Source organism: Cervus canadensis, chromosome 6 (genome assembly GCF_019320065.1).
Source record: "Cervus canadensis isolate Bull #8, Minnesota chromosome 6, ASM1932006v1, whole genome shotgun sequence".
In the NCBI taxonomy this organism is placed as follows: Eukaryota; Metazoa; Chordata; class Mammalia; order Artiodactyla; family Cervidae; genus Cervus; species Cervus canadensis.
This window is the reverse complement of record NC_057391.1, coordinates 67614394-67634366: the sequence shown is the minus strand read 5'-3', so window position 1 is coordinate 67634366 and position 19973 is coordinate 67614394. Positions and strand designations below refer to the sequence as shown.

Below are 19973 nucleotides of genomic sequence, written 5' to 3'. Positions count from 1 at the left end.
TAACCATCAATCTGAACTTACTGGCTTTCAGTCGTCTTCCTAAAATCAGGGAGGGACAATTCTAGTTCAAATCATTAACTATCAGATCTATCTTCTTTTAAGCAAATTAACCAAGTTCAATTGAACAAAAATTTTCTTAAGGTCTCCTAATGAATAAATTAAAAATTTCCAGGTTTCTAGGCAAATCAAAAATGCTTGCAGTATCAAACAATCATAGATACACACACATTATGCAATTGCCTGTTTATTTGGTGGCACCAGTTTTGCAAGCGAGAATTATTTCTACTTTCCATTTCATACATCTGTATCCACTCACAAGTTGAATGTGATTTCTTCAATGGCCTTGAAAACAAAAAGTACATTCTTAAAAGTTAGAACTGAATTTACATACTTTCTTTGGACCAGGAAATGTACAAAATACAACATATACATTAATGGAATTTCTTTAAGAGTTTGGATCACATAAACTACAAACAGTAGATGAATTTCTATGGAGAATTTTGTTATACACTGTGTTTAGGAAATACTTCTGTATTAGTTTTACATGTATGGATTTTGAAAAATATATAATGCAACATGCTTTTAACACGGTCTCTCCACTCATAACATTTATACAAATTAATTGAAATAATTTCAAGAGTGAAACCAACCAGTATTCGGGCATATTACTATAAATAAGCTATTTTGCTGCAGATACGCTGTTGACTTGGATAAGGGCTAACCAGATAAGACAACAGTCTCCGTTTCAAAATCCCCACAAATGGGAATTACATACACTATAACCAAACATCCAATTTTGGCAACAAATGCAACAAGCTAATCCATTTTTTCATGGTAGTTATGCTTAAAAGAAATCTCGTAATCCTGTACATTGGTGGCTGTATGTACCTATTTTAACATCTGTATCAGTAAATACCTAATTCCTAAGAATTTGAAGTGAATTAAATACTTAATAAACTCTGACAAAAGGAAGCTTGAAATCTTAAAACCTGAGTGAGATCTGACAGTCAAATGTGCTGCTTGTGAATATACTAAATCTATACTACACAGGTCAGAAATGTTCCATAAACATTTCTGTTTTACCTCGTCTGTTGAGATTCAAAAGTGGCAAATTTAGAAATGTTATCCTCCAAAACTAGCCCGGATACTAATCATTCTCTTTCCAGCCCTCAAGATACAAATTTTTAAAAGAATATGTTAATACTGATATTAACATAATTAATATCAGTTAATTAATTCTAGCCTAGACCCCTACCTCCTCTACCTTTTAAATATGGAAACTATTCTTTAAAATAGCCTCAAATTATTTTGACATCTTTGATGTATTTTTTATGGGCTCTGAAGGAAAAAGGCTGATGTGCCCTGTAGTATTGTAGTATAGGGTCTCAACCAGGACCCCATGAACCACTACAGTACTGGAAACTTTGAGGAGTTATTTGCATTCTATGCATTTTCCTGGGTGACAAATTCCTAGGATTATTCAGTCTCAAAGGGCCTGTGACCCTAAAAGGTTTAGAAGCATTGCAACAATTTGTGCCATTCATTACACCTAATTAAAATAGTACTAATTTTGTTCTGCAGCTACCCAATTTCTTACACAAATCTAACTTCAGATAGTACCATACAAATACAAATATTACTAAAAGTTCTTTACTGGATGAGGAGGACTATTTAAAAAAAAATTTTTTTTAAACAATTTTTCTAAACATTCAGTTCAGTGAGAAAGCTATTATAGAACACTGGCTTTCGGAACAATGAAAAGAACTGAAAGACTTCTCAGTTGTTTCTATGCTGGAGAAGCAGTAATTTTTTTTTTTTTTTTTTAATCATCTGACTTGTTAGAAAAATCAATCTGCAAAAGAAAAGATTGGTTCTTGCTGGTTTATGTGATGCAACAGTTCTTATTAATATACAGCTAGGTCCAAGGAAGACTTTTTTCTATGGCTTTTTAAATAATTAAGAGTAACCTTCCTCTGTCCTCCTCACTGGCATCTTCCCACTCCTTTTCCCACATTTTCCTATTTTCAGCCCAGGTTTACACAGTTATTAATTGGCTTGGTGAGGTAATGCACTAAGCTTTCTTGCTCAAGAAAATGGAATTGGCCTGTTTTGGTTTGAAAAAAAAAAAAAAAGCCACCAAGAGGGTAGTAGAGGAAATGAAGCAACATTTCCTCTAGGATAGGGGAGAAAAAATTTCACTCTGTTGTTGTATCAAGTTAAACAACCCACCCCTCCCCTTTATAAAAGTATAAGCTGTCAGCTACAATTTCAGTTTTAATACAGTGCTTCTAACTGGCATACTCCTACCTGCTGGTAATATAATTAGGAAAATATGAGAGCAGAGGACACTAAATATATAAAACAGGGAAAAGGGAAAGAATCTATGTCAAAAGGAACAGAAGTGGAGCCAAATGCCTTTGATTATCTCTGTGTAGCATTCTGTTGGTAATAACACGTAACTGAGACTTATATTCTGACCCAATGAAAAAATACAGTATTATACTAATAATATTTAGAAAATGTATTCTTAAATCTTTCAAGCATATTCTGAAGTATTGTATATAAAAATTAAATACAACTCTAAACTCATACCACATTATAGAAAGAAGTAAAATTAAGCTTCTTAAATTTTAAACTATAGTCTTTCTAATGCCTAAAAGAAAAACTTAATTAGAAGACTAGATCACTTAATTTAAAAATGGTCATCTCACCAGCAGTATTTGAAAGCAAAAGTATATGCAACTCTTGAAAGTTTCCTTTGAAGAAAAATCTCAAATGAGAAACATTTATATATGGAAATATTTACATAGTATTTTCTAATTCCAAATCCTAACATAATACTGTACAAATGGCAATCAAAACATTAAAGGTTTAAACCTCTCAAACTTTATGAATTAGAAGTATACAATATCATGAAATTCAAAATTAAAACCAAAAAACCCTGTAACCAGTTTCATCAGTTCCTTCAGAAACTACAAATAGAATTTCCATATGAATTTGTTCTGTAAAGATGGTCAGTAAAATTATTAAAAAAAATTAAAGCACAGTAATCACTTAGCTAAAATTGGATATTAACATTGGCAGTGTTTTTTCAAGAAAATACAGACTTTTGGTAAAATAAGGTTAGATAGATGCGTTTTTACTTTTGACTTTTTAAACTTTTTTGTCTGCACCATGTAGCATGTGGAATCTTAGTTCCCTGACCAGGGATTGAACCCACGCACCCTGCATTGGAAGCCTGGAGTCTTAACTACTGGACCACCAGGGAAGTCCTAGATATATGTTTTCAAATGCCTTAAACTCCTATTCCCAGGGTTGGATACTTCTAAGAAATACATTAACCTTATTTCTATGATTTGCTGCTGTCAGCAGAAAGTCTAAGCCATTCGTGAAAGGCAGTCAAGCACACTGAAGAGACATGAGCCTCATCAATCCAATTTTATTTCTAAGTAAAATTTTCTTTTGAATAAGATTTTTAACTCTGAGAAGAATAAAACAAAAGAGTTTTCAAGTGACTAAGGAACTGCAAATAAGCTCTTTGGGCAGAGCCCCACCTTGTTCAGGAAAGTATCTGGCAGAGAGCAGGTGGGCAGTAGCTATTTTTTGGATGAGTGATCCAGTTATGATATTAACATACATTAGATTATAAATTCTATTCAAATGTAAACTCCTTGAGAGCAAGGACCTATTCATTTCTTGATAGTTCCAAGGTGCTTACCCTAGAAGAGCATGTTGCAATTAACACTTAATTTTGTAGAAAAAGTGAGTGGATGGTCACTGAAACTACTGCTATAATTCACATTATTTGAATTATATAGTTGATCTGTTCTTTAACCCAAATTTCTTAATTTTATGTAGTAAAAAAAAAATTAAGTGAGCAGTACACTAATTGCACAGAACTCTAAAAACAAATTAATGCATCATAATTAAAAATGAGTTTGAAACAGTTCTAAAGCTGAGTAAGAAAAATACCACTTAGATTTTTAAAATTAATGCCAATATTGAGAACTGCTTCTGTTATCTGTAAAAGTATACTCCCTAACAAAGTGGAAATTAAGAGAGCCTACCTTGCTAAAATATAGCAAGAGATCAGTGAAATTACTAATGTTAGGGCAGCAAGAATCTGCCATACAAAATGAATGTCCCATTAAAAGCAGCAAAGTTAAAACATTTAAATGAAAGTACATTTGAATAGTATGTTATCATCACACAAGAACTTTTTCCCTCCAAAGAAAATATCAAACATATCAAAAAACAGAGGCGTTGCCCTGAGATGCTAATTAGCACACAAAAGGGGACAGGAGGTCAAAAATTTAAGTGGTACAAAAGTGAAGTGCACAACAGAGGTGCAAAAGTGCCTTTAAAAAGTGTGCTGGTTCCCCACACACCATGAGCCCCAGGAATCAAGAACACACACTCTCTGCCGTTACAATGCATACTTCCTTCCTGTCCTTTTATAATGAAAAATTCTATCTAGTATGGCAACATAGACTCACATGGAAAAGATTTAGTCTTCTTAGATAATACTTCATACATTTTTCTCTCACTTCCAGGCCTAATTTCAGTACTAACAATTCTAACAGAGGAATTTTTAACCTCCTCTTTTTAAAAGACTCTTAAAAAGTCACTAAATATGCTACAATGGCTTGAAATATAGCTTTCCATCACATATTTTAGTTATGATTTAAGATTTTGCATCTCAAAATCCTGTTCAAGTTCTTGAAATTTCCATAACGAAAAACTTGAGTCTACTTAAAAAATTAAGGAATTATAATAGGAATTTAGTTTTCAGTACTCGTAATCTATACTAGAAGCACTGGTGTTCATTAAATGTACATTAGGATGCTTACAAAGTTGTAACTTAGAACATTATCATACTTTGTACCCTACCACAGATTTAGACATTAAGCATTTACCTGTAAGTAAAGTACAGAATTGGTTCTGTAATTTCAACTGTTACGGATTTCTAAATATAAATAATACTTGTTTTTCTTCATGCTGGCTTAAGACATAAATTAAATACAATTAAGTTACATTTAATCACCTCACAAATAAGAAGGATAATGAAAAGATTTTGCTGGTATGTAACTACTTAAGTCTGAGACATTTCACATTATTGTTTCCAATACTTCTCTAACCTTACATTAGTTTTAAGGTTATATATACAAATATGTATATTTCCAAGTTAGGAAAAAAAACAAATATAACAAAATTATACTACTTTTTATATACAGTTTTGATTTTATATTCGGTGTTGTACTTAAATCTTACATTTTAAGAGGTTTGTAGTGGGGAATCTGGGAAAGATTGAGGGCAGGAGGAGAAGAGGACGGCAGAGGATGAGATGGTTGGATGGCATCACCAACTCAATGGACATGGGTTTGGGTAGACTCTGGCAGTTGGTGATGGATAGGGAGGCCTGGCGTACTGCGGTTCATGGGGTCGCAAAGGGCCAGACATGACTGAGTGACTGAACTGAACTGAGTGGGGAGTCTGCTTACTGAATGATTAAATTAAATGGTGAGTAAATACAACATTCAACCCAAAGAGACAAAAATACAGAAGGGCACAGCAGTAGTCTTTTCAATGTGACAGATTTTAAAACTTACTTTCACATGCTTAATCAGAGAAATTGAAACCTAAATTAGGTTATTTTTATATCTACAACTCTTTAAGCTGTTGGAACTTATTTTTAAAGGCCAACTGCTAAATATTATCAACATGCTGTATTTCAAATCACTAAATACATCATAACTACCTGGATTCTAAAGACATGGGCCACTTAAAGTCACAGGCGCGCGCACACACACACACATACACACACAAAAACGCACACGCCCCCACCACTGTTAGATTGTCAAGCTTTGACAATTATTTTAATTATACAGTAGGCAAATTCAAGCTGATACACATCTTAATGAAAAAATAAGTAGCCAGAAAGAAACCCACTTAAAAATAGATCAAGGAACAACATAGACTTATATCTTTTATAGTCTTTCTAATAGAAGGGAACCAGTTCCATCTATGCCTTGAGTAACAGTATTTTCCAATTAAGAGACTAACATCTTTCTCCATGAGAAACTTCTCATTTACAATGGTACGGTGTTTTAAAATAAGGGCGGAGTAAAGGAGGAATTACACATACATGATTAAATTTCTTGTTTGTTAAATCAAGCTTTATTGATAAAATGGAATTCAGAATATCTTACTAGGAACAGCAGCAGGCCCAGCCAATCATGATAGCAAAAACGTGGCAGTCTCCTACCATTTGTAGGAAGCTGCTGCTTATCAATTAGTAATTAAATGTACGGACTTGTAAAAGAGGTGCAAAGAATCAAGGCATTTTAGCCCCAAGATTGATATTCTTATGAATATATTCTATTACCTGCAATACTCATGGCAACAAGGAAAGAACCTAAAAGACAGTTAAATGAAGGGACCGACTTTATCAACAATTCCAATCCCACTGCCAAGAACATTAAAATAGTTTTCAATTAACTCCCTGGATATTCAGCTTTGTAATAATATTTTGGAATAATTCTCCATAATCAGGTGCACATGTGAGTGTCTAGCTGACACGGCTGCTGCTCTTCCTGTCCCAACCCCAAGTCCAAACACAACATGACTTGAAAGGGCTATATATCTGTTGCATCACACGATAAGCCAAATACTTCTTGTAACTTCGATAGTGATTTAAAGCAGTTCATAATTAAATATGAGCATTTTTTACAAGGACAATTATACTTTACAAAAAACAAAATCATACAACAAAAATTGCTGGAGTCTGATTTACAACATATGAATTATGGTTTGAAATCACGTTTACATGAGTCTCAAATTTACAACAACAAAAAAAATCAGTTCTGGGCTAGCTGTTGTACTGCTGAAGTTCTCTGGTGTAATCACTCTCACCCATGTCATATATGCCCTTCTTAGAAGTTGAGGATGGATGTTTAAAAGGTTCAGTGAAGTTGAGCTGTACTCTCCTTTGGAGGTGAAGGTAAATCCATGACTAGATGAGCAGTTTTACCACATATCATCAGTTGATGTAGAGTCCTTTATAAAGGAAACAAAGCAAAACAATGAACTAAATTAAAACTTAAAGATGCATTATTTTCTGGGTAATGCAGAAAGATAAGGTTTTGTAAGGTTGATCTTTAGGATATAAATGTTTTCTATAGTATATATGTACATGAGTTTATGAAATATCAATATATAATCTGTCCCAAGAATTGTTACAAGGCAAAAGAGTCGGACACAACTTAACAGACTAAACAATAAGAACCTTTCAGTTTGGTTTTGGAGTAAAACATTTAATAAAAGATTTTACGATGAGGTTGACCAAATGTATTTCTAAACCAATAAATTACCAGAAAGAACTGTATTTTTCTCTTCAATAAACCCAATTTATTTTTAGAATATTATCTTTATAAATTTTTATTGCATAAAAACCTCAAGTAACAAGAGATTTGAGGATGCTCCATAATGCAGTATATGAAATATTTCAGAGCTAGGCCAAAATGATTTTAAGTTACCAGTTTTTTGTAATCACAACAGTACAATCGAACTGTGATGAAAACTTAATTGAAGAATGTTGCTGTTGTTCGGTTGCTCAGTCGTGTCTGACTCTTTTGCAACCCCATGGACTACTGCCCATCAGGCTCCTCTGTCCATGGGATTTCCCAGGCAAGAATGCTGGAGTGGGTTGCCATTTCCTCCTCTAATAGATCTTCCCAACCCAGGGATCAAACCTGCATCTCCTGCATTGGCAGGCGGATTCTTTACTGCTGAACCACCAGGGAAGCCCTAATTGGAGAAAAGGGGCATTCTAAACATCTTTATATAAACAGAATTCTCTACTTTAGTATTTAAATGAAATGTGTAGCATTCCTGGCAAAGAATGGCTATTAATGGAGATGGGCATTCTGAGGTTCTGTTGCAGCTGCTTATAAAACTCAGAATTAATTCAAGAATCTGAGCAGAGGTACTCCCAACTTCAAAAAAATATTTAGTGGGAAAAAATTTCTGAAGTTGATTGCTTGAAGAGGCTTAAAAAAATAATTAAAAGGGACTTTCCTCCTGTTTGAGTTAAATGGCCACTCACCATGATTAATGTCCTCAAGCACTAGAACTGTGATGCAGGCAGAATTCAGAGCAATCAATCAGGGGTGTGTGTAAGAGAATGGGTGCAATAAACAGTTCTGCAAAAACAGGTAGGAAGGATATGCATTTAGAGTGGAAGGGAAGGGAAAGCAGAAGGAGCTAAAATGTTACTTACGGTGTCATCATTTTTGTACGGATTCAGTCTATTGTAAACGGCTTCAATTACATTCCGCCTACATTTAAGAAAAAAAAAAACAGAAAGTTAATTCTTCAGAGCATGAGACTACTTAATAACTCACAGCCAGGTGTTCATTAAAATGTCAAGGATAATCATTCACAAATTATTTTACTTCTATTTCTTACTGTCAATAACTGAGCCTTATCTTAAGATATTTGGGCCCCATTGTTAAAGTACAGGTGAATTTATTCTAAAATGTACCATTCTACTAATACAATTAATAGAAGAAAAAAGTCATGGTTGGAAAAAAAAAAAAAATCAATCTATATGGTCTATGTCTATTTGAACTGGCATTTAGTTTTTATAAGTCAAAAATAATGATACCTTTCTTAAGAAATAATATTAATATATTCTGGTTAAGAGTTGAATGTTTTGAAGTAGATATAACTTCAACATCTGTTATGATAAAATAATTTAGATATTTTACATATAGGTTTCTGCTTTTCATAATGTTCCTTTAAAAAAGCTCTATTAAAACTGAAATGTCAAATATGATATTTCCCTGGCAAGTCTAGTAATTACTTTTTGAATAATATTTTATTAAAAATAAGAATCAGTAGTGGTACTTCTGAGTTATAGCCTCCCTACTTACAAAACTGACTTGAAGCAATTTTATATTCAATCATTTCACAGAATATCATATCGGAAGAAACAATTTCCAAGATATAAATGCTTCAAACAGGAAGTTTTGAACAATTACATGAAATTTTTAAAAACATGGCTACACTAACAGAACAAGTAGAGAAACAAGGAAATTTGTCAATATATCTTTGTAGATCAATTACATGAATATCTGAGATAAAAATGTCTTAAGCCTTGAATTGTAAAACTGCATAAAGTCTCCACTGCAGTTTACAAAGATCTAAGATTAATATGTAACAAGATTTAGTCCAGTTCTATGAACTAAAGTGCAAAGAGAAAAAAACAAGAAATGCATCTACCTATCTTCCTTCACACCAAAACCCAAGCAACCAGCATCGACAACCAAAAACATCGGGAAACTCAGAGATACAGAGGAGGAGGAGGAAGAGACAGATGCTCATCCATGGGGTATTCAGTTACCCAGGGATTAACAAAATCAAATTATAGTAGGAATAATACTGACACCTGGAATTTTATAGTACTATGTAATTGAGTTTAAAATTTTCTTTTACTGTATTATCTCATTTACACTATATGTGATAATCAGTGTAATCCAAGCCTCCACTGAAGACAGCCTTCAGTATAATTAGTTACAATGATATTCTGATACCTGTATATCATTAACACTGAAAAACAATGAACCACAAGTTAAACATTCTGAAGTCACTTTAGAAATTATGTAAACACACGTCTGACCTACGGACACCAAACATTTTCATGTACTGAGACAAATGCTAGAGTGTTCAAAATGTAACTTACTTGCTCGCCAGTTCACCCCCTGGTGGGAGGCTGGGTATGTTCTCACTCGCTAATGTGCGCATCACATGGACTAAGTCAGGGACGCCTTCCCCCTGCTTCTTTATGATTTCTGGGAATCAGAAGTACTTTTTTTGTAAGTGTTATTCAAATTTAATAATAATAATAAAAAAATGAAACAAAGATAACTTAGGATTTTAAGACAGCATATACATCTGAGATTTTCTAAACTAGTACAAGGGAAAAAAATCAAATTGAACTTTGAAAATTGATGACAAAAGGATGTACAAAATGATACAAGACATACAATACTTTCCAGATTAACTTCAAAGACCAAATATAAACAAGATAAAAATATGAAAAAATTTCATATTAAAATCAATATATTACATAATCAGGGATACGTGTGTACAAATGAGGATATTCCTCTCAAGATGCCAGCTAGTTACTTCTGAGGGGATTAACTCCTCTAATTAGATTGGAAGCATGTTTCCTGAATTTTGCCCTGAAAATACAATACACATTAAAAAAAAATAAACAATTTCAAGATCTTAAAAAAGAAAAAAGAAACCCTTTAAGTATGTGGGATTTACTGGTGATATACTAACACAAATCATATTTACATGTTTATATTTACAAAATGATACTTAAGTAGCATGGGCAGACTAGGTCATACACTTGAACCCCACTTGCTGCTTAACTTCTGTCTAAAGTATCTTTAAGCAATAAACAGATATATACCATTTCCTGCTGATTATCTGAACAAGGCCTACAGAATGGAAAAAAGTCTAAATTACTAAGTTTTTTTAAAAAGAAAAAATTTGATAAACCATACAACTGTATTTAAAATTGTTAATTTTAAAACACTGCTATTAAATGGGAGAGTGACATGATCTACAGTGTTGCCATGCAGATGCATATTGTCATTCATACCACAGAATACCAACCCATTATGCACAGACAACTTAAAGAGTGCTCAAATTATTCACTTTAAGTCCAAGAAGTCTTTACCTGGAGTTTTAGCATATTTATTCTAAACATAAGATCATGCCAAGAGTATTTGTGGTTATATGTTCAATTTTTTGTTTTCAATTATTTACACTAAGAAATTTTCTATGTCATCACTGGATATCATTCTAGTTCTCAATCTGTAAATACCGTTGAAAATAACAATGCATGTAAAGATTTTTCATCCTTCAATCAAGTTTCAAAATATTAATTCATCATTAAAGGCACATATTAAAAGACAGACGCTGCTACCCATACTTCTTTAAATGGCTCAAATTGTCCTTTTTAGGATTAAGGCCAAATTTTACCATCTTTTTTTTTAAACCAGTCTTAAATCTGAACAAAAAGCAAGCATCTCAGATTTGGTTTGCCAAGTTCCTTTATTGTATAATCTTTAACATCTAGTATATTTATTCTACATGATTCTAATGCTGGAAATTTGCTGTACAAAAATAAAGGAATTTGATGTTTACCTAAACTGCACAATTTCACAATCTAAAGTTGTAATACACTTAACATACAGTCTCTGCTAAGCCAGTACAATTATTGGACAGATAACTAGATACAATATAAATGAACACTGATGATAAATTCAACTGATGGTTTCAGGTCTAAAAACATTACCTCGAATCATCTATACTGGATGTATTATATACCTCCTTTGTTAAAATATAAAAATTAGGATATTTTAATTGTGAAGAAAATTACAGGAAGACAAATTCTTTAAAAAAATAAGACTTTAAAAACAGTCATATCTCCTATTCCACATGGGACCATACATTTAAACTATCTGAGCATTTAACACTACACTAGCCTTGCTTCTTTCTGCTTTAAAAAAATAAAGAAAAAGAAATTTCAAGAAATATTCCTTTAACTGCTCTTGGACTATTCATTTCAATTAGAATTGTAAAAAGACTGAATGCTTTTATTAAAGAATATATGTGTATAGAAGATCTACGTTTCACATGCTCATATATGCTGCTCCTCCCCACTTCCCTCTGCCAAGTCTGAGAAATTCTATCAGTTATCTCCAAATTAGCAACTTTAAAGCTTGTGCAGTCAGTAGCAAATAAAAATATAAAAACAACACAGGTATCCTCTTAAATTGGCTTAGAAGGACCACAGCCTTAAGTGGTATAGTTTAAATTATGAGTTCCATCTTTTCACAACCCTAGAGAGTCAAGTATTTCGTAGATCATAGGAGGAGAGCCAAAAGCCTTTGTCCTTTTCTGTGGCGTGGACAGAGAAGCCACAAGTATTCAATGCAAATAAAATGAGGTTTAGTAGGTCACAGCAATTTAGCGAAGGCATGTATTTAAAGAAAGAAAAAAAGGAAAAGGTATTCAGTGCCTGTTTTAAAAGCTGACTGCAGTATTTATCACTTTTTAAGACACATAACAATTTTTACAATGCAAATAGCTACATTCTTTCTATGTTTTTAAATATAGTAGTGATTTTAATTAATGTAATATTTAGATGCAGTCTCATCAAATCTACCTTGGTAAAGGATATTGTATTTCTGACATAATAATCTCCAGTTGAACAATACAAGTATAACAAAACTTCAACATACCCAAAATATTGAGTATTAATGTAAAGTTTGTTCAGATGGCAATTCCTGCTTGATAATAGGCAACATAAAACTTAATATTATAACATAAAATTACCTATCTAAAGCAATTATTTATAATTGCATCAAAAACTTAAAAGAGTGCACACTCAAGAGAAAAAGCAGCAATTCATTTCTAAAATTTGACTCCATTTCTTAGTAAATAAAACTAAAGTAGGTATTTCTTTAAATCAATAAGAAAACATGTACACTCAAGTTAAAATGCCAATAAATTAAATATCAACATATCCCAATATATATTCTTTTTCAGGTTTTGTATTTTTCCAAGAACAAGCAGTGTGAACCAATGTGCTATAACTTGGTAGCATTCTAAATATTTTCTTACTGTATTATGTATTAATAACTCATATTGAAATGCATTATTTAAAACAAAGAATTTCCAAGACCCTTGGTAATAGTGAGGAAACAAACTCACTGAATAGTATGCTTAGTAAGTGAAATACTAAATACTACGTATATACCAGTAATAGATATATCACTATCAAGAAGGGGAGAGAAGTAAAAAACAAAATAGCAACTCTAAGACAGTACTGAAAATCAAAACCAATCACCATTCTAACACCAGACTAATTATAACTGGTATCAAACAGTAAAAGGAGAGAAAACAAAATTAAAGTGCATATTAATTTTAATAATGCAGGCACAACAGGATTTAAGTATATAGTATATCAATGTTTACATGGTATTAAAGGTCTTTAATAGTGTATCAATGTTTACATGCTATTAAAGGTCTTTAACGTGCAAAGTAATAACATTAGGAGCCAAAAAAAATGCATTTTAACACTATCATAGGCATGTCAAGTTTTTCCTGCTTAAAGAAACTGCATAATCTACAAGCTTATTGCATAATGCAATAAACTGTAATTCTCTGGGGATACTTAATATTTATACCAAATAGCAGCTGCATCAATAATTATTTTAACATTTTTCAAATATTTAAAGGCATCACACCTGAGAGTTACAAATGCCTTTCTAATTGTCTCAAAGTAATCTGCAGAATTATGATAAATACACTTCCGTAATTTCCAACTTAATTTCTTGATTTTATTCAGCATTTACATTTCTGCCAGGTAGAGACCTAGTATGTCTTCTATTCAGGTTTATGTTGTCTAGGTGAGGCAGTTTATGGCTTAGGCAAGAAGCTTTGAAATAGTTTAAACTAAATTTTTAAAAGCTGTGGCACATGAAAGGTATTAATAACCAGGCTATGATCTTCAAGTTCTTATTTTAAAAGTCCCAAAGATGTTAAATTCATAAACACAGCTTTACACAAAAGATGGCATTCAAATTATCACCATCATAAATAATCTATTTATAATAAACCATAAATCAGACTTTCCTGGCATAAAGTTATTCACGCCAGTGAATTAATCAAGAATTTGAAAGCATACAAACATTTTACCAAGTATCCTGAACAGAATGTACTGGGCCATACTTGTTATTTCTAATATAACTGTAATAGGACAGTAACAAATACCTCAACAGCTACTACAGAAATGCTCTTTCCCACTTCTGTACACTAAACACCAAATGTCGAAGCCATGTATGTAAAGATCTAAAAGTTAACATGTTATAAAAGTTTGATTATGCTGAGGTTTTTCTTTAATAGAGCTACTTATTTTTTGTTAAATGATCCACCTTCTACTCTGCTTTCCAGGTATTTGTCCAACTCTTCCTCCTTCTTCACTGCTTCTGGCGATACTTTGGGTGCATTTGGAAAACAGATCAATATCACACTCATGTTGTCTCGACTTCCCTGGGAAGAAAAAAGTTTGAGAAAACATTTTGTTTCCTTTTTGTAAACGTTTCCTTGAGAACGTTTACAGCCATGTCAATTATACTTGTTCTAGTGAGAATATATATTGGTTATAAGGAGAGAAAAATATATATGCACATGTGGAAGGCCATCCCCCAAATACATATATAGTACCTATGGTATATAGAATAACCAATACTCCAAAAGACAGGAAAGAAACACTACAGGTTAAATTCTACTGCAACAATAATTTTTTAAAGTTCTATAAAATAAATATTTCTGAACATTTACTGGTGGCCTACTTAACATGAAGTGATACCTAACACAAATACACATACACACATACATTGAATGCAACAAGGTAGAAAATTCTAGTGATATTCTTTACAACATGATTTCATCTGTAGTTACACATATACCTGACAAATTTACATTTAAAATAAATTGTGGGACTAACTGATTTGCTTCATAATAAGTAGAAATATGGAATTAGAAATAAAACTACATATATAAAGTTAATAAACCAACTTTTAATTTTCATAATTTTTAAAAAAGGCTTAACTTTTAGGAAGTACATTCATTTAAAGACAACTACATATTCAAAATACTATAATTACAATACTTGAATCAATTTTGGCCTCCCCACAAATCACTTCCTTTTCCTATTATTAATAATAACTGGGAGTTACCTTCTATAGAGCATAATGCAGAATAAAGTACAATCTGAGTCATAATTTACTAATATCTGAATCTGATAAGTCTCTTAAGAAAACAGCTTTTAATTTAGTTAACAAAGTATTTAATTCTCAAGTGCTAAAGGATAAACCTAACAAATGAATGCCACTTTGTCCCTTTTTTATACTAAAAGGGACAAAGAACATAAGCATCATTGTTTTGTTCCTCCTAAATTCAAAAATTAATAGTGTGCACTATCAAGTTGTTGTTCTATTGATTTTTAACATATTTGTTAGATGTTACATAAACTTGATTTGTATTGGATGTTACATAAACCTGATTTTTAATTAAGATTTTAAGTATAGCTGGCAGGTGTGCATATAAAACTACAAACAGTATTCTATTGACTTACTATTTCTGAGTTTTAAAGGAAAATCAAACATATAGCCTCTGAAGTTTTATAAAGTCAGAACTTTTTAAACAAACAAAAGAAAACCCACAAAGAATTAGTAAGCATTATTGACAAAATACAACAGTGTGGTAGAAAGAACACCGCACCCAAGTCAAGGGCTCGGCTTCTGGTGTTAGCGCTGCAACTAAGGAAGTAAATTGTGTAACATTTTAAACTTCTCTTAAAAAGGGAGCACCATGTATCAACTACACAGTTTGCTAAACTAGGTACTTCATATGTATACATTAGCTCATTAATTTCATTCCCCAGTCTTATGAGCTCGATATTATTTTCTCCATTCAAATAGCTGAGACAGGTTGAACAGTTTGTTCAAGACTGTACAGTACAAAAGTAACAGAGGTAAGATTTGATTCCACCTCTGACTCTTAAGTCCGCAGAACATTCTGTTGCTCATCTACACAATCCCATTTGATTATCCAGACAATCCCATAAGACAGGGTAATAATATCGCTCTCTTGAACAATTAAAGAAACTGATTTTCCAGAGAGTTTAAAGAGCTTACCTGAAGTCATACACAGTCTCATACCAAGTGCTTCTGACTCCATGTCCAAGGCTATTTCTATTATGTAACACCAAATCATCACTAAATCCTCTTTTGGTGCTACAGATTCATTAGACCAGTCTCAAAGTATTTCCATAAAATATACTGAGATATCACATGGTAAAATAAAATATTAAAATTCTAAAATGCCTTTCATTTATAGACAATGAGGCTTAACTCTCTCCATTCCCCTTTTGAAAACATTCACTTTAATACAGTCTTTTCACCTTTGATAATACTGCATAATATCAAAAAACTCAAGTAATTATGGTTACTAGAAGAGACTAAACATCCAGATTATAACTCTTGCATTTATGGTAACTGGACAATTTATTTCTAAGAAGTACTCCTATATTATTTTCATAATTGATGAAAAGTATTCAGCAACTGTACCAAAAACTTATTTCCAAACTATAGGCTCTAAGATGATTTTATACTAGAATAGTAATTAAGATGACATAAAATCATTTCATCTTAAAAAAAAAAAAGTTTAGCTACCTTATACAAACAGGTGTCGACTACTTCATTGCAAACTTTCTCAAGGTCATCAGTGACTTCAAGTCTGGATCTTACAAAATCACAGAGCTCTTCATTTCCCATGACATCCCAAATACCATCACATGCAAGAATAATGAACTGATCATCTTCTTCAGATCTTTCAATATCATGGACTTCAGGCTCTGGTGAAACAAGCTGCTCTGTAGGACCTTTTCCATGGACACATTTGTAATCAAAGTCCCCAAGGGCCCTCGACACAGCCAGAGAGCCATTCACACGCTGAATCATTACAGAACCACCTGCATTCTGAATTCGTTCTTTTTCCAGCGGATTACTTGGTTTGTGATCTTGTGTGAAGAAGTAAACTTTCCTGTTCCTACAAAGTAAACCTCTTGAGTCTCCACAGTTAATGAAGTAAGTATGTTGAGGAGAAATTAAGACACCCACAGCTGTTGACCCACTTCTATCAACACCATGTTTCTTCTCTGACATAACTCTCATATGTTCATCAATCTCCAGGAAACCTGTTCTGATTCCATTCTTTACATTTTCCACAGAAGGTGCTCCTGCAGACCCTTTAAAATCCTGGTTATTGGTGATGTGATCTAACAAATGCTCACAGCAGTATTTGGCAACCTGAGAACCAGCATGCCCATCATACACAGCAAAGAATGACCATGTTTCAAGTCCACTTGGCAAACCAATCACAGCAGTATGTGCATCCTCCATTTCAACTCGCCAGCCTTGCATGCTGCTTAGCCCATATCGCAACCCATTACCCTGCCCCTGGGCATTATGTTTTTCCATCTTTGGTTTGTCTAAAAATGCTCCCATTATGTCTTGATTCTCTAGGTCTGCAAAGGAAGAGAAACAAAAAAGTTAATAACTATCTTATAAACAAACTATCAATACATATCCAACAACCTTTCTTTAAGAGTAAAGGAAATACAAAGAAAGCTTAAATATCTTAGTTGAGTATTTAGGATTTTCCAAAGTTTGGTTTCAAATATCTAGTTTGTTTTTTTTTTTTTTAATCGAGTCTTTATTTATTTTTTTATTTATTTATTTGTTAGTTCTACCAGTTTCTTGCTACCAACCCATCTCCCTCCACCCTCGTGCACACACGATCAGTCATGTAATCCCATGGACTTCAGCCCGCCAGACTCCTCTGTCCATGGATTTTTCCAGGCAAGAATACTGGAGTGGGTTGCCATTTCCTTCTCCATCAAATATCTAGTTTTATTCCTACTACACGAACCCTCTGAAAAAGTTAAAAAAAAATCTACTTACAATGATCTAAATTTGCATGCTCCTTCTCTTAAGCCTTTCCTCATGTCAGTGCCCTTAACTGGGATTTCCTGCCTTTCCTCCTTCCTTATATAAGTAAGTATACCCGTCCTTTAAATTCTAGCTCAAATTTCTATGTTTTCCATAGGTTTTTCAGTCTTTGATAAGCCAATAAGTTATTAAATTACTCTAAGTGGTTCAGCCTCAATTTTCAAGCTGCAAAGCAATTATATACACATATAACAAAATTTACCTACTGTAACCTAACCTAGTGGTAATAACACATATCATTATGATAGCACTTTATAATCACTCAGTATAAACAGTAAAGGAGATCAAAAGGTCTAGGACAGTGTTGTGGACAAGTCTGAAAGTTTGGCTAACCTTTCCCAATAATCAAAAGCTAAAACGCCTGGCTGGGAATGGGCTTACAAGGCAGGCAGACAGTGTTCAGGATTCAGGTTGGCCTTTACTTGAGTAATAGCCTAGGAATGTAGAGACTTGGGGTCCAAGTCATCAAATGAGTCAACAACTGAATGCAATCTGAAAGGAGGACAGAATGAGATTTAATGAAGGTGAAGAGAGATGGGTGGAGTGGGGAAAGTACCTAGGTAAATTAGGATGAACTTAGGAAATTGCGAATTTGTGATGCTATGATGCTAAGCTCTGAAAAGAAGCTGGGAAGAGAAAGAGGAAGAAGAAAAACAACTTGGGAAAATTTCCCGGCAACCTCTCCCTCCTTCTTTATCCTACTAAGGCCAAACCAATACACAGCAGAGAAGTCTGGCTGATTGGTATGATAAAATGATCTCCAGCCTACTTGTCCACTTCCATTACAGTTCCACTAATGGAAGTTAAATAACGAAAACTAGTCTTTATTCCTTTCTTAAGGTGGTATTCATCAAATCGATACACAATATGGCAAGGGTGAGTGTTTTAATGGGACAAAAGATACAACAGTAATGACATCTTAATAGCAGACAATGTGTAAGATGAACTCTAAATCATTCTAAGTTTTGCAAGCATTACTTCAATTTATTCTCAAAAAAACTCTGAGGCAGGTTATAATATTATGTTCAATTTATATTAAGTTGATGAAAAAGTAACTGTGATTTCGAACTTTGAATTTTAAAGCATTGTAACCAGGCTCAAACACATCTTTATTAACCAAAATAGGAACCATTACAATCAACACATTTTTGCCAACAAGAAATAAGTTTGTTTAATCCTGCAGTGCAATCCATGCTTGGGGGCTTCCCTGGTGGCTCAGTGGTAAAGAATCTGCCTGCCAATGCAGGAGACATGAGTTCAATCCCTGATCCAGTAAGATCCCACATGCCTCAGAGCAACTAAGCCCACGCACCACAACTACTGAGCTTGGGCTTGAGCCCAGAAACTGCAACTACTGAGCCCACGTGACCCAACTACTGAAGCCTGTGCTCCACAACAAGAGAAACCACCACAGTGAGAAGACCCCGCTCTAGGCAACTAGAGAAAAGCCCACACATCCAAGAAGACCCAGGACAGTCAAAAATAAATAAATAATAAAAAATCCATGCTTGGGGATTCAATCAACTCTAGGAAAGCATTTTCTGCCTCCTGCTGATTGTGGAAGCTATTTTCCCTGCAAAAAGTTGTCAAGATGCTTGAAGAAGTGGTGGCTGGTGAGCCGTCAACTGAATGTGGTGGATGAGGCCCAACTTTATTCAACTTCTGAAGTATTGGTTCTGTGATGTGCAGTCAGGCATTGTGGAGAAGATTGGGCCCTTTCTGTTGACCAGTGCCAGCCAGCTGCAGGCACTGCAGTTTTTGGTGCATCTCATAGATCTGCTGAGCATACTTCTCAGATGTACTGATTTTACCAGGATTCAGAAAGCTGCAGTGGATCAGATGGGCAGCAGACCACCAAACAGTGACCATGACCTTTTTTTGGTGCAAGTTTAGCTTTGGGAAGTGCTTTGGAGCATCTTCTTGGTCCAACCACTGAGCTGGTCGTCACTGGTTGTCATATAAAATCCACTTTTCATTGTATGTCACAATCCAGTGGAGAAATGGTTCATTGTTGTTGCACAGAATAAGAGAAGAGAACACTTCAAAATGATTTTGGTTTTCAGTCAGCTCGTAAGGTACCCACTTACTGAGCTTTTTTACTGTTCCAATTTGCTTCAAATGCTGAATGACTACAGAATGGTCAGAGTTGGGTTCTTGGGCAACTTCTCATGTGTTTTAAGAGGATCGCTTTGACAATGGCTCTCCATCGGTCACTGTCACTGTCACGCCACTACCATCCTCCTCTTTAAGGTTCTGTCTCCTTAGCAAAACTTCTTGAACCACCACTGTACGTTTTGTCAGCAGCTCCTGAACCAA

General features: G+C 33.7%; 1 protein-coding gene across 3 annotated transcripts in view; it reads right to left on the bottom strand.

Annotated features, from left to right (window-relative positions):
* Positions 1 to 228: 228 nt before the first annotated feature.
* The window catches only part of PPM1A (protein phosphatase, Mg2+/Mn2+ dependent 1A), a 46701-nt gene continuing 26956 nt past the window's right edge, over positions 229 to 19973 (bottom strand). The window contains exons 2-6 of one of the 3 annotated variants that reach the window (XM_043472226.1): positions 16320 to 17173; positions 14016 to 14133; positions 9743 to 9851; positions 8279 to 8336; positions 229 to 7056 (exon numbers count right to left, since the gene is read on the bottom strand). In XM_043472226.1, coding sequence (XP_043328161.1) covers positions 7027 to 7056; positions 8279 to 8336; positions 9743 to 9851; positions 14016 to 14133; positions 16320 to 17173 — 1169 coding nt within the window. In that variant the 3' untranslated portion in view covers positions 229 to 7026. Of the gene's footprint in view, positions 7057 to 7737; positions 8202 to 8278; positions 8337 to 9742; positions 9852 to 14015; positions 14134 to 16319; positions 17174 to 19973 lie in introns of those variants that run through there. The other 2 variants (XM_043472225.1, XM_043472227.1) reach the window with 2 other exon arrangements.